General features: G+C 36.4%; 1 protein-coding gene across 1 annotated transcript; it reads left to right on the top strand.

Moving 5' to 3' along the window:
• Positions 1–1,736: 1,736 nt before the first annotated feature.
• LOC149847430 (DNAJ heat shock N-terminal domain-containing protein) lies at positions 1,737–11,356 on the top strand. Its single transcript, XM_089998420.1, has 10 exons — positions 1,737–2,068; positions 3,157–3,216; positions 4,312–4,394; positions 5,439–5,598; positions 6,693–6,822; positions 8,288–8,446; positions 8,529–8,707; positions 9,940–10,020; positions 10,303–10,443; positions 11,052–11,356. Exons 1-10 carry the CDS (start codon positions 1,976–1,978, stop codon positions 11,130–11,132), a joined length of 1,167 nt encoding a protein of 388 aa, XP_089854546.1. The 5' UTR covers positions 1,737–1,975; the 3' UTR covers positions 11,133–11,356.
• The last annotated feature ends 16,196 nt before the right edge of the window (positions 11,357–27,552 follow it).

The following is a 27,552-nucleotide window of genomic DNA, read 5'->3' as shown; positions in this document are numbered from 1 at the left end:
TCAATAGTCTGGCTCCTACTCACCAAAAAACAAGTCCAGCTTAAAACCCTACTGGGGGATCCCCGAATGATAGGATTCTGGTCCAAGTTCGGTCAGATAGTAAAAGATCCATGTCCAAAAATGGGGGACGAGTTTCTCTCTCTCTCTATATATATATACATACATGCATTCACGTGCATGCATGCGCACATGCACGGCGAGTGCACACACACACACACAAGATATGTAGGGTCATGAGAAAATCCCTAACTAATAAATATTGAAACTGTGCATTTTGACACTTTTTTTGGTGTGAAAATCTGACCCTGCAGATGTGTTTGACAGGGTCCATTTTCTACAGATTGACATTTGGATTGTGTTTTCTCAACAAATAAATAGGAATTTTTGAGGTTTGAATATTTTTGTAAAAAAATTGGGCCATTGATTTTTAAACCCTAAGAAAACCTGCTCAGCTGTTGAATTAGACAATTCAAGAACCGATTCTTATAAATCAAGCAAATAGAACACATGTATGGTCAAATAAAAAAAAAAAACATAAAAAAACCTTCGTAAACTTAATTTGCATCGCAGTTTATAGAATTCTATTAGGAAGGATTGCATTACCATATGTGTGACAAATCTCGCGAGGTCTATGAAAATCTCGCAAAAATATCGTGAGAAATTACCTGAAAGTTAAAAACGACACATTCTCATGATTTTTCATCTGAAACATAACTAGCGCGTTTTAAACACAATATTTATGTTTTTATCAGCTATTTATTGTAAAAAAAATTGCATCTTTATTTTTAAATTTTTTTATGTTATGAAAATTATTTATTTATATTTTAATTTATCTCTTTTGGTGAGATTTTGCTGGAAAAATGTGAAATTTACAAAAAAAAAAAAAAAAATCGTAAGTTTTGGCTACCGAGATTTTGCCGTTTTTTACTTTTGTCACAGTGGTATGTGTGTGTGACACGCGCAAAGAGAACATCTTGTGATAAATAAAAAATATGGATTTTTGAAGATTTTTTGTAAATTTAAAATAAAAATTTATAATATTAAAAAAATCAATGAGTTGGATTTATATTAAAGCACAGATATATTGCAAAGGTCGATATTCTATTCAAAGCGAGAGCGATACTTGCGGACTCATCCAGATCCCGCTAAGTTCAATACATGGATTGGGTTCGGGTCGACCCATGGACCTAAGAATCATTTCCGTCCTCGACCAAAAGTAGGAGTACATTTTGGTAATTCTCCCATTTTTGAATTTTTTTACGCGTACCTTTTCCCACGCAAACGGTAGAACACCATCAGAGATCCAGTCATATATCACATCACATCTGTTTAGTGATACTGAATCCCACCCGTTGATCAAAAACGGTTTAGTGGTCTTAGCTTAGTCTCTTAGAAGTATCCGGCTTATGCGGTGCCGTCAGCATGGAGCCCACATACCATGCCTGAAATGAGATAGACGATTGAGATTGAATATCATCGACTTGTGGTGAAATAAATGTTACCGTATCTCTTCCTGAACGGGCTCGCACTCCGTTCCTTCCCTTCCCGGGGTGTAGGGGGAACTATAAAACTGCGATCGCCTTTTTTTCCTGTCACCGCCTTTACAGAAAAAGCAGAGAGGCTCTGCAAATTTTTATTGCGAAAAGTGACGATCTGGAAAGGCGATTGGTGGCCACCATGCCTATCCCTCCCTTTTCTTCTTCTTCTTGTTCCCCCTTCCTTTTCCCTACTCCCTTGCCTGGATCGGCGTTCTCGATCTCGTCCGGCGAAGAATCAGGGTGGATCCGGTTGATCTGTGGGAAATTAGGGAAAATTTGGAGGCAGCCACTGAAACTAGGGCAAGTTCGGCGCAGGTGTTGGAGACGGAGCGAAACCCTGTGGCGGCGGCAGGAATTAGGGGGAATCGGAGGAGGATACGGAAATTAGAGTGAATTAAGAGGAGGATTACGAAGGTTAGGGTGAATTTGGAGGTGGAATGGAGATGGTGAAGGATTCTGAGTATTATGATGTTCTCGGAGTGAGTCCGTCCGCGTCGGAGGTCGAGATCCGGAAGGCGTACTATTTGAAGGTGAGGATTCTAATCTTTGCTTCTTCTTATTGTTCTTTTTCTGTCAGATCGGCTGATAGTGAGGCGGAGGGGTGGAAGTTTTTGTGGAATTTTCGAATTTCTTGTTTCTCTTTGACTTTTGTTATTTTCTTTGAATTTTCAGGAGTTTTTTTTTATATTTTTTGGTTTCTTGCCTCTGAGTTGTAATGAGGTGGATTAATTGTTGTTTTCGTGGATTTCTCCTATTCTCTGGAGTTTATTCTTCGATTTTTTGGTTCCCTTTGATTGGATGGTTTTCTAACGTGTGTCATGAGTTCTTCGGTTTTATTGCCTGCGATCTAGAGTTGATTTCTTAGGATGCTATATCTTCAAATGTTTAAGGCCAACTTTTTTTAGAATTGACAAATTATATACCTGAAAGCTTAATGGATGGGTTGGTTTATATTCATTTTATTCATAGAAGATCGAGTGGATTTGTGGAATTTGCTGAAATATCTTTCTTCTTTTTTTCGGTAAGAAACAAATTTTTTTTTTATTTCCTGCATGCTACTTTTGGTTGATTACTTGGAAATATGGAGTCTGAAATGTTTTGAACATAATTGAAGCACTGAGAAGATTCGCTTGCAATTATAAATTTTTTTAATATACTTATCTTATGGATTTAAGAGTTGGTATATTTGTTGAATTTATTAATATTCTAGTTTTTTGTTATTTATATTTTATTCCTTTTCTTGCAATGTAATGTGACTCTTTATCTTTGAAAGATTATGTTTCACGTGTTAGACTAAAGATTTGTGGCGACTTTTAATTTCATAAAATGCTCCAAAATTTTATTGAATCATTGGATCACCCTTCATCCACCTCAAATTATGGATCTCTAAATTATCTTATATCTTATATAGGATGAGAAATTTTCAATGTTTCACCTGTATATAAGTAAAAATTGAATATATCTTGGATTCTTATTTTGTTATTTTAATTATGGTACTTGATTGTTGGGTAAAAAAGTTTGCTCATTTGAGCTATTTATGGGATGGTATATCACTTTATTTGATTGAAATATTTATCTATTGCAATTTGCCTAACTATAAACTGTAAATATGGTGCAGGCAAGGCAAGTTCATCCTGATAAAAATCCAAATGATCCAGAAGCTGCCAAGAGATTCCAGGCAAGCATAGAATGCATAATTAGGAAATACCTTCTGTTCAATGTACCTATCTTGGATATTCAGCAGGCTTCCTAGTGTAGTGTGATAAATTATTTATTGAAGTAGGATTTCTGCCTTAATTTGAAAGTGATTATAAAAATACATCTTTTGATGTTTTCAAAATAGAGGACTAAAATTGAAAACAGTGTTATATATTTTCATAGCTCTTCAGGGGTATCTCTCTTGTCGTTGGAAGTTGTGTGATTTTAGTCACCAATATTTGTAAGCCTCTTTGGAAAAATGACTTCAAAATTCATTGAACATCTTGTAGGAACTGTTTCAGAACTATGATAAATGTTATGAGAAATCTTATGATATTGCATTGTATATTTTGATCAAAGACAAGTGTTTTACCAAGAATCAATCTTATCTGTCTATGTGCAGTGAAAATTTTTCCTGTCCTTGTGAAACTTCTTTTACTCTTTGTTTTTAATTTTCCTGGCATGTTCCCAGATGAACTCAAGTAAAAGATTTAATTCCTTATATTGAATTTCCCAGCAAAGGAATTTATAGTAACCTTCTTGTCCTTTAGAATAGGAATAGTTAGAGATATCATGTTTATTGGTAACAAGCTGGACATACTTCAAGGTGATATTTAATTTAGCTCCTTGATGAATCCTCTAGCCAATTTTAACAATTGTACCTGTTATATTATTCATCATTTGTTTTTAAATTATTAATAAAGAAAAGAGAAGGAAAATGAACCTGTTAGTTTCCAGGTGTTCAACACCAAACTGTTTTACAAGTTGAAACTTTTTCAAATTGCATTGCTGGACTACTTTTTTAAATTCACACACCAAAAATGAAACATGTAAACAATTGATTAGATTCCATAACCTGTATTAAGCTGTTTTATCACCAACAGTTATAGCAACTACAAGTGTATAACTGTAAGCTGTTCTACTTGATGAGGTCCTCTCTCTCCCTAATTAATTTGGCTTTGTCTCTCATCTTGATTGTTCATGATTTCATTCTTGATCCTTTCATAAATTTAAAGCATTTTGAGATTTTTTTACTTGTACTAATATCGTGAATTCAATTTCGCCTTCTTTGCAGGTTTTAGGTGAAGCTTATCAAGTTTTGAGTGATCCAGTTCAAAGAGAGTCATATGATAGAAACGGAAAATCAATTATATCATGGTTAGTGGCGATTATAACTTTAAAACAAAAATCAACAGTCATTGCAGGAAGAGTATCTTGTAGATCCAACGCTGAACAAATCATGAACTTCTGTGGTTAACTTTGGTCATTTTGTGCATGCATGTCTGCTTGTTTGGACACGTGCTATAGATAGAACTGAGAAAAATTCTAGTTCTTTAGAATTTCGGGATGTTTTGGCCCGCAGTTCTTATGTAACTCCCTGCTTTCTTGCTTATGTAAACCTTATGTATATCCCTTTTCTCTCAGCAAATCCTTACAATATATATATATATATATATATATATATATATATATATATTGTAATGGTAACTTTTAAGCAAATGAATTATCCTATGGCATGGCCAAACCTGTGGGCAATAAAACAAGTTGCTGTGGGATGAACTTGGGTAACCTTTGAAGCTTAAGCCCATTTGTCATCTTGGTATGATAAACTTAACAAAGTCAATGCCATTTGTTGAATGACGATATCCATGTAAATTTATCTTTTCCATAAGTTATAACCATGATTCAGTAATATGTGTGTCTGTACGATTCACATAAGCCAATAAGGAATACTGATGACCAGTCATTGGCATAGTTGCTTGGTCACAATTATTATTCTTGTCTATCCTTGAGACTCTAAAACATGATTATAAGGAACCTTCAGAATTTATGGTAAATGGTCAAGCCATAAAATAATTTTCCTCTTCAATCATGATTCTGCTCAGCATTTTGAAATCTTGCGAAAATTGTGTAGTGATTCAACTCAGATACTTGTTAGCCTATAGAAACAGTTAAGAGTTGATGATTGCTGGAAATTAACTAATGAACAGTTTGATATGCCAACTTTGTTGAGTTGTTTACTTGCTCAATGTCCATGTTAGTAGAACTTAATTGTCATTCATTGGGTTGGATACAGAAAGGTCCACTTTATGAAATCATTGCAAGGTTGGGTTGCATACGGACAGGTTTGTTTTATGAAATCATCGCAGGGTTGGAATCTTCCTCTTCTGCTTTTCCTAATACATTGTCTAATTTGTCTAGGGATACGATGCTAGATCCAACTGCAGTTTTTGCTCTTCTTTTTGGAAGTGATCTGTTTGAGGACTATATTGGACAGCTTGCTGCAGCATCAATGGCATCATCTGAATTTATTAGTGATAGTGACAAAACAGATCCTGGGAAACTTCCTGATAGGTTGAAGGTAAGCACCATACATCTTAAGTTATGACATATTGTTTGAATGCAAGCTTGTTATCTTTTCAAATGATTTTCTCTTGCAATCACCTCAGATACATGATTTCACTAGCACACTGTTATAATAATAAAATCCATTATCTTTATATGAAATTTCATTTGTACATGAGCAAAGTCAACGTCTTCTTTGAATTTAAGGTTAATAGTTAATACAACCCTATTAGTGTGGATACTTGCTGGAATGAATTTCAAAAGCTTTCAATGTTCAATGTTGAGGGTCTCAAGGCTTTCCTAGATACTGATTTCCATATCTGACTAATCTCTATAGTTTTAGTCACGATATATACTTCCCTATGTTTCATGTCATGGTGCCATGTCTGTTGGTCAAACAACCATTTGTGCCTAGGTCGCTACTTTCTTTTCTGATTCATAGCATTTACTTGGTCAAACAAGTTACTGTAATTCATACAGTCCACCTAGCAGGACTTCCCTATATTGGGAACTTGATTCCCTACTTGGAGGTTAATCCTTAACCATCTTTCACCTTCCTGTTCTAGTCAAGCTTAAAGTAAAGAACTTGGTTCTGATTGCAATTCCATTGAACCAAGTAAAAATTTTTGAAAGCAAGTTTTGCATGAATGAAATGTTTATTTTCCTTTAGGCTTCGTTTGTTTCATTCCTACCAATAAGAAAAGATCCCCATGGGAAAGGCATCCCATGATGAGAAGGCCACATAAATCCATTCACAGGGTGGTGGTGGGAATGGATTTACATGTTAAATGCATGGTCAACGTGAAAAGAAACACTTGTTGACTGTGGGCCCTACAGGAAAATGGAGTTGGCATGTTTGTTCACCTGCATACGAAAATGGGGGGGGGGGGGGTGTCATACATGAACCCCTATTTTCATGTGTAAAATGGGTGAAACAAACGAAACCTAAAGACTGTCCTCAAAGGAAAATGGTTAGGCTTTATAATGTTTTCATATGAGAGGTCTTTAATGTCTGTGATATAAACATTAGCCTTTATATTGTTTTCATATGAGAGATCTTTAGTATCCGTGATATAAACATTCTTGATGTTCTAATTTGCTACTGCAAAGGCATTTCAAAGAGAAAGGGAAGCAAAGCTTGCAAGGAATTTGAAAGATTTTCTTGATCAGTATGTCCAAGGTGATAAAGAAGGATTTCTGCATCGCGCTAAGAGTGAGGCTGAAAGGCTTGCTAATTCAGGTAATTTTATTCAAGTAATCAAAATGGCTGCTGATTACAAAAGGGTTTATTGATATTCTAGTTTTAAGCCATGTATCCATTGTTTTATTTGGATTTTGAAGGCAATAAACAAGTTAACAATCTCAGCCAAATCATCAATGCTCTCTCTCTCTCTCTGTGCTTTGTGCATGCATGTGGATGGTTTGTCATTTTTATCTTATAATTTTTATGTATTCTAAGCCATATGTTTGTTCTGATTTTTCTGAAGCTTGGATGATAATCTTGAATTGCTCATTGGTAGTCCCCTGCTTTCGGCATAGATATCTTGATGCATATGATCCATGATGGTATCAAACAGTTACAAGTGCTGTCTGTGGGATACTGTGATCTTGTTATTTACATCTTTATTTGTTTGCTTTAATAGACTATCCTATCTCTTTTCTTGATGGTATAATTTTATCATTGAAAATGCTCCTGTAACAGTCATTAACTGAGAAGTCTCATTACAAGCTATTTTAAATGAACTTGCTTTCTCTGGACCATGCTCACATTCTTGTTGTATCAAGTCATGGGTCATTTATGTGCCCAAAGACAGTTACATGAGTACATTGGGTTAGGATTACCTGGACTGTATCGACTATTATATACTGCAGTATTGGGCCATAGGTTACAGATCACTATCCAATGAAGAGAGCATGGTGACCATGGGTTAGATAAGATTATATGTCGAGACAACCCTCAAAGGTGATGTTAGTGTTCTTTTTACTGCAATCCATCCTGATGATTGAGGAATGTAGTGGGTTTCCTATGATATTCTAATGTCACCCACAACTTGTGGGATTTTAAGCTTGGTGAAACCTAGAATATGTTGGATCTCCATTTGACAATCAAATAATAGAAATCTCCTGATGTATTCTTTGTAGCATCAGTATCTTACTTCTTCATTGGACTAGAGGAGGTGTCTTTCCCTTTGACAGGCTTTGGTGTACCACATGATTTAATGTTCTTGATAAGATCTGAACTCTTTCTGTTGTCAAATAAAAAGCTGCATGTTTCTCCTATAAAATTGAAATGGGTGGGGAAGTGGACTGCTAATAGATACAATTTGCAAGAAGCATAACCTAACATGTCCAAGCATTGCTGAAAGCCATTTTCTTCAAAATCCATAGGTGTATAATCCTTATGTCCAAACATCATTATGTAATTTTCGATAAGTTACAAATAATAAATGCCTCATAATAACAAATTTCAACATTTTCTACAGTTCTGCAATATCCCTTTTGCAGGTTATATGTTGCTTTATGCATCTATTAAGGAACTAAATCAATAGTATCATGGAAAATTGTTCCACTTACTGGCAGTCAGTGACGCAGACAAAAACTCTAGTTATTTAGAAATTTTAAGTCTCAAACAATTTTTTGATACCACTTAGAGTTTCAAGTCTCAAACAATTTTGATACTATGCCCATGCATGATATGTTTGCAGATTTTGGAGTTAATATTCTGCAAACTATTGGCTACATATACTTAAGACAAGCTGCAAAAGAACTTGGGAAAAAAGCCATATATTTGGGGGTGCCATTTATTGCTGAGTGGGTCCGTCACAAAGGGCATTTATGGATGTCACAGCTAACAGCAGCAAAAGGTATGTAGATGTTACTGCATAAATCTGTTAGTATTGGAATGTATTTACTTTTCTGACTATTTTGTTATGCAAATAATTGTAGGTGCTTTCCAATTATTGCAACTGCAAGATGAAATCCAGAAACAATTAAAGATGGATGGTGTCAATCCAGAAAATGACAGTGATTCCTGCATGCAGTTACACAAGGACAAGATGGTCAACTTGCTGTGGAAACTAAATGTTGCAGATATTGAAGTGACCCTTGTGCATGTGTGTCAGATGGTATGCATTGGTGGCTAATTGTCTTCAAACTATGTAGTCATTCACAACTTTGCTTTAGTTTCATAATAGTTCTGTGCATGTAAAGTAATTAAGGGCTACACTTTAGTTTACAGACAAATACATGTAAATGAGGCAAGCAGTGGCCTTGAGTGAATTAGAACTTGCTACCTAAGATATGACATGTGCAAGCTATGTTTTTTGGCTCATCACTGTCATTAAAAAGTGAACAATTTTGTCTAGATGTTAAATATGTATCAGTTACCTTCTATTGGCATTGTACACATTACACATATCACATTATGGAAGTAATGTTTCACAATTTAATGAAACTTCCAGGCAGCATGTGTAGGAAAAACTTTCCCCAAAAGGTGATGAGTGATGTGAAAACCACATTGAATGATTTCAATTAGTTAAGTTGGTTACAACTTTGAATAAGAACTGATGTCTCATAAACAAATTCATAAATATATGAAAAATAAGCCTCTTGTTGCTCTGACATCATAGCATCTCCATAGCATTGTGATAAAATGCATATATTCTGATATTGGTTTTGCTCACTGTGTTCATCTTAAAGTTTGCCTGCTTTGCTATTGAAAAAAAAGGCAGATCTTGCTTCAACATTCCCAACTCATCCCTCCACCCAATCTCTGTATGATCCTGGAAAATACTTGCCAAAGACATCTCTTGATATATCATACTAACTGTATAGGGGTGTGTGCATGTGTGTGTGCCTATATGTGCTCTTATGATTGTTTGCATGGATTCGTGTTATGCTCTTGTTAACAATCAAACATTGGTTACTTCCATGTAAGAAACATTAGCTCTTCTTGAATTCTCCTTTTTCCTTTTCTTTTTTGGTTTGTTAAGCATTGGGTTTGAATCATAGGTAGCAAATCTCATCATAATTTGAATTTATTGCATTTAATAGATTTTTAAAAATTGTAAAAGCAGGAAAATATTCCACTGTTTAAAAAACTTTAATTTATTCGACTTTTTTAATTTGCACATAATTGTTTTAAAATAATCCTAAAGATTGCCCTAAGAAAATCACTTATTTTTAGATTCTCTTGTTATAACCCTTGTTGATATTATAGTGATCCAATATTGACTATGGTCTGAACCTGAGATTCACTGGAAAAAAATTTATTGCAGCTTACATAATCAGTGCACTTATTTTTGGTTCTTTCCAAGGAATGAGTTTCCATTGTATTTGCTTGTCGGTTCTTTCTTAGGTATTGCAGGATAACCATGTGAAAAAAGAGGAGCTGAGTGCTCGTGCAAGGGCTTTGAAAATCCTTGGCAGAGAATTTCAGGTACTGCATTCATGGGAAATGCTGAGGCATATGATAAAACCAGAAGTTCTTATTAGTTATTATGGTTTGTCAGATTTCTTATAGTGTAGAGAATAATAAGCTGCTGAGTTTGTCATTTTGATGGATGATACTGGGATACACAGTCAATCTCCTGTCACTATTTTTCTGAAGCAAGAAAAATTTGCTCCCTACTGACCCTTAGGTAACTTAACCGAAGGCAAGTGGTCCAATGAGTTCATTAATTCATTCAGAACAACTAAGATCGTTTATATGTTTGTGCAGAGAGCAAATCATACCCAGCATACTGAAACATCTAAGAAGAAGGATGATCCAAATGTTGATGAATATGATAGCAGTTCTGAGTGCACTTCAGAGGAATCATCCCCTAGGGCTCCTTCATGTAGGACTCCTTTTATAACACAGGTATATAGAAACTCAATTTTCTCAAGCATTTGTTCGTGTTTTTCAAGAAGAAACCATTAGGAGCCCATGTGATGACTGCTTATTGGATTAAGAAAAATTCTTGTAGGAGCATTCAGGCTAATTTGGAATATCAGTTTTCGATATCTCGTCTTTTGCGGTTGCTTTGGGTGTTTTCCTTTCAAAATGTCATGCCTGCTAGGTTGTGATAGCATTGAAAACGAGTCTGCTTTCGCTAATTGGTAGTATTACACATGAATGGCATTCTTATCCATGCCTTGTAATGCAGAATTTGCTCTTCATGGTATTTTTATTTTTCTGCAATTATCACAGTCGCTGGGAGACTTCAAAAGAATGTAGAATATGTTGATCTTTGCCAACTACTTTATGTTTTCAGTGGATTCTGTACTTGCAAGAACAATATAGTTCTTCAAAGTTATGTTCCGTGGATGTAATTAGAAAATCAGAGTTTGATGAGCCTTGAGGGGAACATGGTTTTGCATTATAAGATTCATCTATACTTTTTGCTTTTTTTTCACACTAAGATTAGATTATCACCACTTTTTGCTACGGATCCTTTACAAGCGTCTTTCCTTTCTTCTCCTGTGCAGAGGATCGGGAGACTCTTTAGGTGCTTATGTAATCCGGCGTATGACGTAGATGATGATGAAATTGTGTACAGAGAAGGATGATGCTGATCAAATAATTTAGGGCATCTAATGGGAGAATTTTATGCTTGCATTGTTTGGTTGAATGTATTTAGCGTTTCAGGTAATGTGCAGTTCGTGTGTCAAGTTTGCAACTGTTGTGTTTCTAATTATCAAATAATGTCATTTTCTTTGCTTATCCCGAAAAAGGTGTCATTTCCTTTGAAATTTCACTGAAAGAAATCAGTTTATGAACAGTTAAGTTTTAATGAGTACTTGTGCATACAGATGCTTTTGGGTAATTTTATTCTCTTGATAGCATGCTTGAGGATAGGTCCTAGTGGCAGTTGTTGCCTACCAATTTGTTCCAGGTTTGGAAATAGGATTTTTGTGTAGTAGTTGCAAGTGTCGAATCTTGGCTTATTGTGGTTTATGAATTGGCACTGGACATGGTTTATATGGCTTGGCCTAGATAGGATCCATTATGTTAAAACTATGTAGCAAAATATGTAGATCACATCTGTAAAATTGGTTTCATGAGAAAAAACTATCAACAAATGAAAAAAAATAAGAGAGATGTTGGCAAATTAACCATGCCAAACACATCTGCATGGTCAGATTTGCAAAAAAAAGTGTTAAAAATACCCAGTTCAAACAGTAGTTCTCGCCCCAAGGGGGTTTGGCATAGCAGGATGGGACTTTGGCTGCTAGGCAGGTGGTATAGGTTCAAATTCCCTGGGTGTCACCCCTTAGGCAAGCCGAAGCGTGGCGACTCCCTGAGGGCAAGGGTTTCACCCATGGAGTTTTATGCTGCTAAGGCAGCAACCGTAACTACGGCAAGCAGATTCAGCGTGACTAGGTCTCTGATCTTGGAGGTGGTTTCTCCATGTAAATATAAAAGATAAAATGGTGGTTCTCATATTCCAGAAGCCCTTAATAATCAAATAGAACGAAACTATTAAAAATTCTAGGTAAGGATATGGTGAAATGGACGACCCGTGAAACTCAAAATCTCTTGAGCCTGACCGAGTTCAAACCAATTACAGTTAAGTTTCAAAAGGATCCAACTCGATCTGACATAAGCCCAGCCTGACAGCTCTGGGGTCAAGCCTGAATCCAACGAGGGCCTGGTTGAGCTTCTGGTGAGTCAGGGCCTGGGTCGGGCCTAGTGTGTGCCAATGGGCCTGGGGTTGGGCCAGACTGATGTCCACCTCTAAGGGCACCCCCAAACGGCTTGCTCTTGTGACAGAGATGTAAGACATTGAACTTAAATGATTGAGCCTAAACACGTGAACTCAACCGCTTTTCAGCCTAAACATGTGAAATGGTAGTATCCCATAGAACCGATGTGATCCATGGCTGATGGTCCAACATATCACGATTCAGGATGGTGGTCGTGGGGCCCCACCCGGGGTTTTTCTCGCTTTGACAAGGGTTCTTCGTCATATAATAAAAGGAATTTTATTGGTCTTTTTTTTTTGGCCAAAACAAGTCCTTTCACTGACTGCACATTGGCAGCCCCCCAATTGATAACTCCTGAGGTGCCCCCTGCACACGGGGGACTACAACTAGCTTTCACCTTGTAACAAGGAACACTCTCCGTGGATTTTGAATTGGTCATCCTGTGTCAGGCGAAAAATCATGGTGGCCTTGAACCAGGAGAGCCCACACAAACAAATTTTCTTGGTGATAGAGTATATTACTCTATCTCTATCAAGTAAAAAAAAAGAGAAGTAAAATAAAAAAGCCCCTATTGTTGTCGAAAAACATTTTTTTGGTTTGTAAAATATAGATAAAAATAAAATTTCCAAACAAGTTCTGCAATATTAAAAATAAAATAAATGGGAAAAATCTATTTATGAATGCGTCCAAATACTACCTTAGACTGCAACTAGGGGAATAAATATCAAAGTGCAAGGAACGAACATGAATTCCTTGAATTTAATCTTGCATGAGGGTGTTTCCATCACAGTGAGAAATACCGGAATTTAAAAAGAAAAAGAAGACATCTTGCCAGTCGATAAAAACATCAATTGTTGTGAGAAATTATTTTTATTTTATTATTTTCTTTGAAATTTTGTTTTTTATTTTTGATTAGTTTTATTTCTGATATTTTTTTTATCAAAACACCAAAAAGGTAAAAACTTCAATTTCATGAGAAATTTGGCATTATTTTCCCATTATAAACTTTTGTGACTGTAATTATGATGATGTACCATATGCTCGCACCAAGAGTAGGGAAACAAGATCTACCAGCTTTAGTGGAAGGTTGTTTGTAGTGCAGAACATGTTATTAGAATTGAAATTTGGAACTCTTCTTATCAGTGACATAAATACGTTTGGGCCAAAAAGGTTTCTCAGAAGGCTTCTTGGGTGGTTTATTTAACATGCTATAAACAGCTTTTAACACAAGATAAGTCGCAAGGCTTTGGGGTTGCACTCACTAATAGATTCCCCTTATTTTGCAGGGGAAGAGGAGAGACACTCCCATTTATTCTTTTCTTGACTGGTATCACAGTATTTGAAAATTTATTTGCAACAAATTCAAGGAAAGAAGAGTTTCACACTCGGATATTATCCCTGAGCTTATGTGGTGGATGTCCATCAATTTCCGATTCTTCGGTTAAGGACCTGCTTGGACGTGGTAATTTATCTTATGCTATATCTTTATCTAGTTCTTTTTATTTAGAAAGTATTTCTTGTTACTTGTAAGGGCTCTTTGCTGACCATGGGTTAATCATTCTCTTATTGTGTTTTTGTAGTTCTCTTTATTGGAAGGATAAGCCACCCCCATTGACTATTTTTCTTCTTCTTCTTTTTGAAAGGCAACCTGGGGTTAGGCAGACCCCTACCAGAACAACAGCCGCCCCATGTGGGGGCCAGATTTTATCTTGAACCTTCAGGGCCTACCTCTTTTAGGTGATCAGATGTAATTAAGGCTGGTAGTGGACAAGGTCTCTACCCTGCCCCGTCTCAAAATCCTGCCCTCCATCCCCGCTTTCATCCTTGCATGGGTTTTAATTTTAACCTCCATCCCTGTTTCATGTCCTCCATCCCCGGTCCAAACGGGACGAGGCGGGGCGGAACCTCGTTTTCCCTCGGTCCATTGCCATCCCTAAAGAAGGATTGGGAACAGGGCAGTGGAAAGCATAAGTTCATCCCTGCCTCCATCCCGGGTCCAAACGGGGTGAGGCAGGGCGGGGCAGGGCCCCGTTTCCTCCGGTCCACTGTCATCCGTAGATGTAATTGTTTTTTCTTTCATTAACAGCAATTCGAGGTAACCCCAAACATCTTTTTTCTTTTTTTTAAAGATTTGGTGCTATTTAAAATCATAGTAGATCAAGAGCTGGATGCCAATTCTCCGATTAAAAAGAAATTAGAGGATTTGGTGTGCGGTACAAAACACTTGAAAATCACCAGCAATGTTGATCTTCAATATCACCTGATCCAAAACCTACAAAATGGGGGTTCCTGTTGGTCTACAGTGTACACATCACTCTGTATCATTCATTGCTCCCCATGTCCTGGACTGGACATGACCCAAACCGGAAACTGAGCTAAGTAGACCCATTGACAACACAAATTATATCTTGAGTTCTATGTCACAGGGACAGTCCATTTTGGTGGTGTGTCCCCCATGACATGGGTGGACACGTGGACATGGACATTGACACATACAACTAATATTTCAATATTATTTTAGTATCTTTTAATGATTTAAAGTAATATTTTATTGATTAAAAAATTCTGTGTCCTCGTATCCTATTTTTCAAACAAATTTGAAGCTTGCGCGTCCAATCCACATCACGTGTCCTCATTTCTACGTGTCTTTGTGACATAGTTCCAGTTTGATCTAGGTCCCAGGTACTAGGGATGTCAAAGAGTCAGGTTTGGATTGATTGTCCAACTATTAGAAACCTCGAAGATGGTTACAATTTGGTGTGCTTCCTCCGGATCCGATTAATCAAACATCTCTCTCTCTCTCTTTATTTTTACATCCTTGCCTGAGAAAAATCTAAATTTTATTGCCATCAGCCAAAATATGATAATATAAATTGATGGAATCCACATTCAGGAAGTACTCTCACTACCCCATATCCAATTAAGCTGCAACAGTTCATAATCGGACTCGTACATGGTTCAACATTACTTGAAACCAAACAGGATCCAAATTGTTCACATCCCCATCAGGTATAAATACTTAAACCAGGTTGTTTACGGGGATGCCCACGACTAATTCCACAAATCTCGGTTTAGGGAAATTCTCAAGATAATTTTTTCTTTTTTTGCTTTTTGGAGAAATCTCAGGAAAATGTTAGGCACACCTAAAAAAAAGCAAAAAAAAAAATATAAGAAAGTGTTTTTAGCGCATTAACATCATGATAAAAGTACTGCTTTCATAATAGGCGATATTTTGAAGTATCATAATTTCTTCAAAATTACAATTGCTTTTGAAAATATCGTGCACTGGGGAGACTTAGGACTATGTTTTGTACACAATACACATTATGTATGATTGCTCGATATAAAACCCATTGACAGCCCAATATAAGCTACGTTACAAGGACACACCATTTTGGCTGCGTGTCTGGGTGACACAACCGAACATTCTATAATACACTAAGATTATATTTTAAAATTCTTAACATTATCTTAACAAAGATATTGTCATATATTAACTATCAAAATAATTTGTTGATAAAAAAACTAAAAAAAATCTGTGTCCTCGTGTTTTATTTTTCAAAAACTTTAGGAGCTTTGCATCTTCAACTCGTGTCGCTTGTTGGGTCTTACTCGTATCTTATTTTGTTTTTGCTAAGGTCGTACCCGTGTCTTTGTGACATGACATGTGAATTACAAGGTGCAAACCTGATTCATTCCAAACCTTCCGAGTCGTCCTTATAACATACGAGTCTCTTAAGTGAACCGTCGCTCAGAATCGGAAATCTAGTTCACGAAGTTAAAAGTTCGTGCTTCGAACCGGCACTCCATACGGTACTCATATACAATACAGGGAAAAGGAGCTCCTCCACTACCCACTGGATCGATCATCTCAGTTACCAGAGAGCTCCGCCGGTTTCCGGTTCGCTTCACCTCTCTCTCTCTCTCTCAATTTCAATCCACTCGATTTCTTAGTTCTTAGTTGGGTTTCCGATTTCACCATGTAATCAGAAAGCCCACAAGATCAATTGGTGTATTCTGTTGGAATCCAGAGTCTTGGTTTTGTGTTTTTTAGGATTTAACTACCATTAAATCCACCGTTCTTCTTCTTCTTTTCTTTCATATTCTTTGAAATTTTTATAGTGGTTTCCATTAGGATGGTTATCTTTTTGAACTTTTTAGTCTTTTTCAGTAATGGGTTTCTGGTTTCGTTTGGTTTTTCGTTTTCTTCTTTTCCATCCACTTGTTTGCTTGCAGATTTTGTTGGGGAGTAGTCTTTTGCCTTGTTATTGGTGAATGCATTTGTGTCCTGAATCTATGTTGTGGTGTTAATGGAAAGGAATGAGTTGTTGTCTATTTTTTTGGACCATTATTTGGATGTTGGATATAATTTGATGGTATCTTTTTGATCACCATGTTTCGGCGAGCCACCAATCTTGAAATCAAATGAAGATTTGTTCTCATCTGTAAGTGGGGATGGGTTGAATTACTTGAATGGTTTAGCAGTTAGGTCATTTATATGCCTCTTTCTCTCTCTCTTGTAACGTTTGAGGTTCATTAGAACTTTGAATAAGAATTATGCTTATCCATAAACGGGGGCTAATTGAATTACTTGAATGGTTTAACAGTTAGAAGGTAATTTATGTCTCTTTTTTAACTTTTGAGGTTCATTGGAACTTTGAATCAAGTGTTAATTGTTCAAGTAGGTTAGCTCCTTGAACTAGAGGTTGGATTTGCATGGACACTTGCTTACTATTTATTTCTCTGTAGCTACTTGGTTGTATATGTACCGGTTTATGTGCCAAGTATATTGTTTTCTTACATTGAGTTTCTACAGTTATGAAGGTAAGATCGTCTGTGAAGAGGCTTTGTGAATTTTGCCGTGTGGTGAGACGGCGAGGAATAGTTTATGTGCTATGTACTGCAAATCCGAAGCATAAACAGAGGCAAGGAATGTCTACATTTGCCTTTGAAGGTCCACTGTCTCTCATGTACGATTTCTTACCATTGCCCCTCCCTACGCCACTCAGAGCTACACACACGCACACACACTCACACAGATACACATGCTAACATATACCATCGTGATGAACTACTATATGAGCTTATTCTTCATTTTGACGATTGGTTAAAGATAAGGATGGAGACACAAGCTGAACTTGGGTTGGTCCTCAAGGCCCTGTCTTGCCTGGAAGAAAGATTAGGCGGGGCCAACTGGGCCTGACGTGGATCTTATTGGGCTCAGGCCTAGGCCATGTAAATCGGCCCAAGTATGTGTACTATCAAGTATTGCAGGGCTAGGCCATTCTTTCTGTTTTGGCACCTTAACTGAAGCTTGTGTTGTGTCAGTCAGGATTGGCCTGAAATTGTGACCCAAACCTGGTTCATCTTGTCCTGGTACCCAAAATCCTAACAAGCACAAACAATTCTGGATAAAATGGGGATTCAAATGAAAAAAAAAAGAAAAAAATTTCAATTGAATACAACATAGAAGCTAGATTATTTGCTCGTTTTCAGTGCTTTTCCCCCCCTTATTCAGAAGATCAGTTTCATGTGTTGTTATTTTTAAGTTCCTTATCCTTGATCTTTTCATGTATAGAAGATGGCATTTTTTCTGTATGCTTTGTTTGACTGAATAATGCTAAGCAGGGATATATTGATTGCACTTTGATTGTTGAATTGCAGAATAGATTTTCAGACTTTTTGTTGCAGTGCAACATACCGGTTCTTTATGCAAGTGATGTCCTACTTAACCAATAGTGAATATTAAATTTATTCTTCCTACCGATCTTACAAATTCGAAAGCTTATTTTTCACTGTGCTGCAACGAACTTTGGTTGCAAGATATTTTAGTTTCCAAGTAGTGGAACTCTGATTATTAGCATCACCAACCCAGCAGAACTCAGATTAGCCAATAATATACGGAGAGGATGTGTTGTCTGATTTTGGTGTATGCTAAACTGTCAGGCTGTCAGCTATCGTTCACATAACGTATTCTCCTATGAATTGTAAAGCTCCACATCATGTAGTTTGTGAGCTTGATTTGAAATATATCCAATGTTTTGTCTTGTAAACATAAGGGAAATCTTCAGAGTTACAATGTCATTATATTAGCAACAGATGCAACAACTGTTTGATGTTGGTCATTATTTTGTTGAGATGGTTCAGATTTCAGAGTATATTGTGCCATGAGATAATAAGTTTGTTGTGCCAAAATCAGAACTGCTGTCCATTAGTCCAAAGGCTTTTCTGTCTATCACTATCTTCTTCTAATGCAAGTAATACATGTTTGTTTCCTATGAGATTGTATCTTCCGCTAATGTGTACAAATGATCTTTTGGTTTGTATTGTATTCTTTACTTGGCAAAATCTCCCAATGCATGCTATAGTTTTCATATATTTATTGCCAGATCTTAACCTTAATTGACTTTTTTTTTTCTTTTTCTTATTCCCATATAAAAAGGTTTACCTGGTTCCTATGTCACAGACTCACATGGACTCTTCTTTAGGGTCGCTGCACCCGCTTCAACATGATGCGATGCGGGTGCGGTCAACCCACACCCAGGGTTATAAATGTTCAGAAATGGACTCTATCAAGTATGACTGAGTCCATTTTGGTCCAAGTAAAAAAAACAAACAAACCACAAAATCGTGTTTTTTTGGTGTTGGGGGGGGGGGGGGGGCTAGGGAACAATTGCGTACCCCCCCCCTCCCGTTCTTGACCCCTCATCCGCCCCCCGTCCCCACTCCTCCTCTTCCTACGACAACTTCTGGTTCTCCTCCTCTTTTGACAACGACGTTGGTAAACCTCTCTCTCCTCCTCTCTTCTTCGTTCTCCTCTTCCGCCTCCTCTCTTTCTTCTTCCTTCTCTTCCTCCCTGCACCGCCTCCTCTCTTTCTTCGTCTTCTTCTCCTTCTCCTCCTCCTCCTCCTCCTCTCTCTCTCTCTCTCTCTCTCTCTCTCTCTTCTTCTTCTTTCTCCTCCTCCCCTTATTGCCGCAAGGGCCGAACCCAAGGTTGGGTTCAGCCAAGGTTGGCTGGCCTCTTTGAGATTTGAGGCCACCACTTAGGGCCTCAAATGAAAAAAAATATAATGCTTATATTTCACATGCTGAGGGCCTCCAATGAAACATGGCACATGCTGAGGGCCTCCAATGAAAAAAATAATATAGAGAAATATGGGCCTCCAATGAAATATGCCTAGGGCCTCAACTTCTCTTGAGCCGCCCTTGAGTTCAGCAGAGTCGAACCCAGGGTTGTTGGCTTCGGCTCTACTGAACCCAGGGTTGTTGGGTCTGGTAGAACCTGAACTCGGGGTTGTTGGGGTGTGCTCTGCTAAACTCAGACTTAAGTTCGGCAAAACCTGAACTTAAGGTTGCTGGGTTCGGCTCTGCTGAATCCAAGTTTGGTTGCTAGGTTTGGCTTTGCTGAACCCAGTCTTATTGGGTTCAACTTTGCTTGACTTGACTTATATTTCGTAATTAATTTGATTTATTGCATGATGAATTGATGATATGATAATTATTTTTATTTCATTAGTAATGCTAATTTAAAAATGTTAAAGTATATATATATATATATATATTTATATATCCTCCCCGCACTGAGAATGAGATGCCTATATCTTTAATTAAACTTCTTAACCATACAATCTCAGTGGTGGTAGTGGCCATCACACAATATTCTGCTTCTGTAGAAGGGAAAGAAACTTTCTGTTGCTTCTTATACCTCCATGAAATAAGTGACTCTCCAAGAAACACACAATAACCTGTGGTGGAAATACGATCATCGGGGTTAACCCCCCCTGATCAGAGTCAGTATAGGCAAGTAAAGTAAGAGGTGAAGAAGAGGGTAAGAATACTCCTTTAGTTATAGTGCTTTTCAAATATCTGATAATCCTCATGACTGCGGCCATGTGAATGGTAGAAGGAGCAGTCTGAAATTGACTTGCACTATGAACCACATGAGAAATATCAGGCCTGGTGATAAATAAATATGTTAGTGACTCAATCAATTGACGATAAGGCATGTGATCTGCTAAAGGAGTGCCATCAATGACTCTCATCTTGGCGTTGATCACTTCTGGAGTCTCCACCTTCTTGTCATCTGTCAGTCCAGACTGGACAATAATGTCGGAAGCAAGCTTCATCTGAGAGAGAACATATCCCTTGGGGGAGTATGCAACTTTAATTCCTAAAAAATACCTTAGAAAACCAAGATCAGACATATCAAAAATTTCTTTGAGAATATTTTTAATAAGGTCAATACCCTTTTTATCATTACCTGTGATAATCATGTCATCAATATATAGCAACAAAATTGTTAGGTACTCGTTAGAAGTTTTAACAAACAAAGCAGTGTCAGTATAACATGAGAAAAAACCATTATCGAGAACTACTTTGCTAAAAAGATCATACCAAGCTTTTGGGTCTTGTTTAAGACCATAGAGAGCTTTATTTAACTTTAAAATATTTTATTTACCAATTTCAAGACCTGACGGAGGATCCATAAGAACTTTTTCACATAGAGTTCAATTTAAAAACACATTTTTAACATCAAGTTGATATTATTGGCCATTGCTTAATAGAAGCTAAGGCAATTAATGTTCACACACTAGTCATTCTAGCTACTGGAGCAAAGGTTTCTTCATAATAAATCACATATTCTTGGGTGTAGCTTTTGCAACCAAACGAGCTTTGTATCTTTCTAGAGATCCATCACATTTGGTTTTGACTTTATGTACTCATCTACACCCAATTGCCTTTTTTTCTAATGGTTGACGAATAATGCTCTAAGTTTGAGCTTTGTTAAAAGCCTCTAATTCAATTTTCATGGCTTTAATCCAATGTGGATTATCTTTAGCTTCTTTAAATTAAGTAGGCTCATGATACAAATGTATCAACATGAGACAAGTCCTATAATTAAGTGAAAAAGATTCATAAGACACAAATTTTTGTGGTGGCCTACTATTACGATAAGATCTCCTAGGTTGATTGTCATCAATAGGTTCTTCTAAAGAGAAGTCTTGAGAATATCTTTCAAGGGCAGGTTGATGTTCATTTCCTAACCGCCGGGTATATACATTTATATAATTAAGATTCTCATTTTGAGAAACATTACTATATTGTAGCATATCATTATGATGTAAAATGCCATCACAAGTATTATCGCAAATAATTGCATCTGGAGACTCAATTCTAGGAGCTAAGTCAAATAGGAAGGAATAATCAATGTCTTCTCTAGATGTGTGGATATCAAAACCATTTTGTTTCTCAAGAAAGTTTACATTTCTTGACACAAAGAGTTTATTGTTTCGAATATCATAGCATCTATAGCCTTTTTTATTTTCACCATAACCGATGAACCAGTGTTGTTAAAAACACGCCTCAAGGCGCAAAAAGCGTGCCTCGCCTCGAGGCGAGGCCCTTTTCACCTTGAGGCGCACTTAAAAAGCGCAACAGCCTCAAGGCGTACGCCTCATGCGCCTTGAGGCGAGGCGCGCCTCAAAGTGAGGCGCGCATTAAAAATCGGATGGCCCGGACCAGAGTTTGACCCGGATCCGGGCCCGTATTCTTGAAAGATCGAGAACCTGTGTCTTTAAAAAAGACACAAGCGCTTCGGGGCGAGGGAAAGCCCTCGCCTCTTCTCTCTCCACTCCGTCCCCTCTCGTCCACCGCCACTGCTATCGCCGGCCACCACTCACCGCCGGCCACCACTCGCCGTCGGCCACCACCCCTCGTCGATCATCGCCTCTTCCACCTTCTTCTTTCCTCTGCTGAGAAGGCATCAGCGACCCGCCGGGCCAGCGACTCACAGCCACCGCCGTGCGACCACTCGCCGCCGCCACTGCTGTCGCCGACCACCACTCGCCGCCGGCAACCTCTGCGTTTTCCGGTGACAAGTAAAGTTCTCTGTTTTCTGAGACATCGTTATCTGAAGGTAACGATTTTCTGGGTTTTCTTCTACCCTTTTCGTTTTTTATTTTGTTTCTCTGTCTTTCTTTCTAGTTGCTTTTCGTGATTTATACGTAGATGTGTTTGTTTCTGAACAATATGTTCCTTTGTTTTTATGTTATTTTGCATCTAAATATGAATGAAATGATACCATTTTTATCTTTAAATGTAATTGGTATGTTTTCTTTCCCTGTTGACTGATTTCATTCATTAGAATTAGTGGGTTCCTCTTTTTATTAAGTTTCATCTTTTTTTTTTGGTGTTGATTTGTGTGAACTCATCTGATTCAGATATTTTAAGTTGCATTAAAATATGTATTTTTTATCCCTATCGAATTGCTGGAATCAAAAGATCTCAGTCCTGTGATTGGGAATTTTCCATATATTCCCCCTTTCTTATGTTTTCTTTCCCCTGTTGACTGATTTCGTTCATTAGAATTAGTGGGTTCCTCTTTTTATTAAGTTTCATCTTTTTTTTTTGGTGTTGATTTGTGTGAACTGTGAACTCATCTGATTCAGATATTTTAAGTTTAATTAAAATATGTATTTTTTATCCCTGTCGAATTGCTGGAATCAAAAGATCTCAGTCCTTTGATTGGGAATTTTCCATATATTCCCCCTTATGTTAAGCATCTGAAATATTCGAACATAATGGTGACCTCTGTTTAGCATATTTAATATATGTTTTTTTTTCCGGCATTTTCACAATTTCTTGGGGTTGATCTCTGGAGAAGTTCTTGATATACCTTATTGAATTCTAGGGATGGTTATTTTGTTGGTTTAACATGCTCTTCTTTCTTCGAAAAAAAGGAAGACAAATTTCGTTGGTGTTTTATTTGTGTTTTTAAGGATATTTTTTGTCTTTTGTTGGTGCTTTTTTGTGATGGTATTCATTTCAATCGATGCAAAATTTGTTTGGAGTGCCTTGGAGTTGGTTGGTGTTTTTTTTTTGTTTTTGAGAAGAAATCTGGGATCCAAACCACCTCCACTCTATCTCTACTATGTGTGTGTGTGGCTATAAGTGTGCATTATTGAATGAACTTTGAGACTCAATTAAAAAACTGACCTAATTATATTTATTATTTTTTTCTCGTCAATTATATTTTTTTTGTCTATTTTGCATTTGTTTTCATGTAATGTGGTCAGCAGAATGCATGATAATATATATTTTGTGTTATGTACTTTTGCAGTTGAACAATGACAAAAGATGTAGGATGGGATCATGGAGTTAAAGTTCCAAATCCTACTAAAGATCCCAAACCCGTAGGACATGTAATTTGCAATTACTGTCATAAACAGACTACAGGAGGCATCTATAGGCTAAAACATCACGTAGCTGACACAAAGCATGGTGTAAGCATGTGAGAAGCGGTTCCACCTGACGTGAAAAGATTTTTTCAGAATCATCTAAAGGATCAGAGGCTAAAGAAAGAAGAGTTGGAACAAAATAAGTTGGATATCGGGAGAAGTGTTTATTTTGGATCATCAACCGACGATAATGTGAATAAAGAAGCTAGTGGATCAGGTAGTAATGCAAAAACAAATGCAGCTGGTCCTATGGACCTTTTTGTGAACAAAGAAGCACGACAAACCACAATAAACACTGCTTTCAAAAGGGATGAAAGAAAAAATGTATGTCGTGCCATTGGTAGATGTTTTTATGCAAATGCCTTATCATTTAATCTTTGCAAAAATCCATATTTTGGTGCAATGGTAGAAGCTATTGCAAATTATGGGCGAGGGTTCAAACCACCTTCTTATCATGAGATCAAAACGTGAATTTTGAAGGACGAGGTAGATTGTACTCATGAAATTTTGAAAGAGTTAAAAAAAGAGTGGCCAAAGGTTGGTTGCAGTATTATGGCAGATGGTTGGACAGATGAGAAAGGAAGAAAATTAATTTTCTTGTGAACAGCTCATCTGGGGCAGTATTTTTGAAGTCCGTTGACATCAGCGACATGGAAAAAACTGGTGCAAATTTGTGTAAGTTGTTTGAAGAAGTTGTTAAAGAAGTTGGTGAAAGTAATGTGGTGCAATTCATTACAGATAATACACCAAATTATGTGGCAGTTGGAAATATGTTAACAGTAGGAAAAACATGTTTTTGGACACCATGTGCAGCCCACTGCTTGGATCTTATGTTAGAAGATATTGGAAAGATATCAATTTTTAAAGATACAGTGGAAAAGGCAAAAAAAATTATAAGATACATTTATAGTCATGATGGGTATTAAATTTAATGAGAACATTCACAAAGAAGAAAGAACTTTTGCGTCCAGCCGTCACTCGTTTTGCCACAACATATCTTACACTTCATAGTATTGGATGTTATAAGAAAGAGTTAAAGTCTATGTTCTTATCTTCAAATTTTAGAACATCTAATTACTATAAGAAATCTGATGCTAAGAACATTTCTTGTATTGTTCTTAATGATCGTAAGTTTTGGGCTGTCATATCATATGCAATTAAAGTTACACTACCTCTCGTGAAAGTGTTGTGACTCGCTGATGCAAACGAACCTGCTATGAGATTTTTGTATGAGGCAATGAATAAAGCGAAGGAGGAAATTGCTTCAAACCTTGACAATGTTCAAAGAAAATATAAACCTATTTGGGATATCATTGATAGACGATGAGACTTTCAACTTCATAAGCCTTTGCATGCAGCTGCCTATTATTTAAATCCACATTTTCATTATGCTAACAACTTCAACCCTGATGGAGAAGTTATGGGTGACTTTTATGATTGTGTTGAAAAATTAGTTTCTAATGCAAATATTCGGTTGAAAATTACAACACAAATCGATGCATTTAAAAAGGCAAAGGGCTTGTTTGGCAGAGAGACAACTGTTACAACAAGAAAATTAAAAAGTCCTGGTAAGTTTGCAATTATGTTGTTATTTGTCAATATTTTTTTATGTTTTTGTTAATTATGACATTCTTAATATTTTTATCAATTTTTTATTATTTTATTTGAATGCATCTGATTGGTGGAGTTCATTTGGGCACGAAAATCCTGAGTTGATGAATTTTGCAATTCGAATTTTAAGTTTGACATGCAGTGCATCGGGCTGTGAGAGGAATTGGACTACTTTCTCATTGGTTTGTGACTTTGTATTTTATTTTTGAAATACATTTTTATATGTTTAATTATCTTATATTTGATTATCAATGATTTGAAATTATAGGTACATACAAAACGAAGGAATAGACTTGAACAAGAGAAGATGAATGCATTGGTTTTTGTAATGTACAATATGAAATTAAGAGAGAGAAATATGAAGAGGAGGGCTACCAAAGACCCTATATGTCTAGATTATATGGACTCAGACAATGACTGGATTGTGGCGAAGGAAGATCCAGTGTTGCCAAGTGATCCCAATTGGTTGGAGGATTCATGGTTGGATCCGAACTTCGACATAAATGCCATTGAGCATGTGCCTATTGAAAAAGTCACTTCACCTCATGTTTCACAAAGTGGTTCTAGGCAAGACATGTCTTCAAGAGATCGAGGTAAAATTATATTCCTTTTACCTAGCTATAAATATAAATGTATTTTTTTAATTACATAACATAAATATTTAATACATGATTTTTTATTGAAGAAAAAAGAAAAGCAAAAGAAGTAATTGAGGACGTGGATGAAGAAAGTGTAGATGATGAAGAGTCAGAGAATGAAGATGAAAAAAAACCTATTTATATGGATTCTTCAGATGATGATATTGAAGACTTAAATATTGATGATGACGAGACACAACAAGAGCCTAGGCCTTAAGTCATTTATATGTTTTTTGGTACTTTCAGTTGTAATTGGGAATGTTAACACTCTCATTTTGAAGAATTCTGGACAAATACATTAACATTTGGTTGTTAATGTTAACATGCATTTTTTAATTATGACATGATGTTGTTAGTGCTAATAATGCATTTTGTTGTTAATGTTAGTTTTTTATTGAATGAATGCTCATATTTATGCAATTAGATACTTATATAGATCAAGTTGTTGCATTAATGTTACTTTTACATGTTAATCTCATATTTTTTTCATATTTATTTGAGATTTTTTATTTCGTGTTGGTTGGCGCTTCATCAATAAAGCATTTCTTATTTATTTATAATTTTAGATCATTTTTATAGTTTTTTTTAAGTTAAATTTTTTTTTGAGGCATACGCTTTGCGTCTCGAGGCTTACGACTCGCCTCAGATTTTGGTGGAGCGCCTCGCTACGCCTCTAAGGCTTTTCACAACACTGCGATGAACACGCATTCAAGAGCTTTGGGTGATAATTTATCTTGTCCCTGAACAAGCACAAAGCATTTACATCCAAAGATCCTTAGTCTATTAAAATCTGGAGTAATTTTAAATAATTTTTCAAAAGGTGATACATTTTTTAAAAAAGAAGAGGGCATACGATTGATAAGATATGTTGCGGTAAGAAGAGTTTCGGCCCAAAAGTTTTTAAGAACATTTTTAGAGACAAGGAGTGTTCTTGTAGTTTCAATTAACTGTCCATGTTTCATTTTCGCAAGACCATTTTGTTGCGAAGTTTTAGGACAAGATTATTAGTGCAAAATTACATTTATTTTGAAATAATTTTGAAAATCTTTAGACATGTACTCACCTCTAGAATCAGATTTAAATATAGCTATATTGCTTTGAAATTGATTTTGAATAAGAACATGAAATTTTTTAAAATTAGTCAATACATCGGATTTGTTTTTGATAATGTATACCTATGTATATCTAGTAAAGTCATCAATAAAAGTAACATAGTAGGAATATCCTCCTTTGGACATAACTGGTGCCGACCCTCATACATCAGAATGCACAAGTTCAAAAGGTCTTTTTGACACAAAATTACTATGCGAATACGGAAATGAATGAATCTTTCCAAGAATACAATCATTGCATGTAAATGTACTTGAATTATAAAATTTTTTCAAGAAAGGAAATAAATACAACTTGGAAATACTAGGATGTCCAAACCTCTTATGCCAAGTCTCAATATCTTTAGATTGAACATGATTACAAAATGATTTGGATGGCAATGACAAAAGATTCATATAATAAAGATCCTCTCTTATATGGCCTTGCCCAATCTGCTTTCCGGACTGGAGATCCTGCACATAGCAATGGGTTGGTGAAAAAGAGACATTGCATTCAAAATCGGTAATTTAAGAAACAAAAAAAAGATTTAAATTAAGTTTTGGAATAATTCGGATTTTGGGAACAAAAAAATCTTTGTTTTAGTCATAAGTTTTCTCAAGGTTTCCAATGCATTCAACATCCATGGATGTTCCATCGGCGGTGGAAACATATGATTTGAATTTATTGAGACTTGGTTTTGACAAAAGT

The sequence above is a fragment of the Nuphar pumila genome, chromosome 2 (genome assembly GCF_984573655.1).
Source record: "Nuphar pumila chromosome 2, dmNupPumi1.hap1.1, whole genome shotgun sequence".
Taxonomy (NCBI): Eukaryota; Viridiplantae; Streptophyta; class Magnoliopsida; order Nymphaeales; family Nymphaeaceae; genus Nuphar; species Nuphar pumila.
Note: the sequence above shows the minus strand (reverse complement) of the source record. Positions and strands in the feature narration are given on the sequence as shown.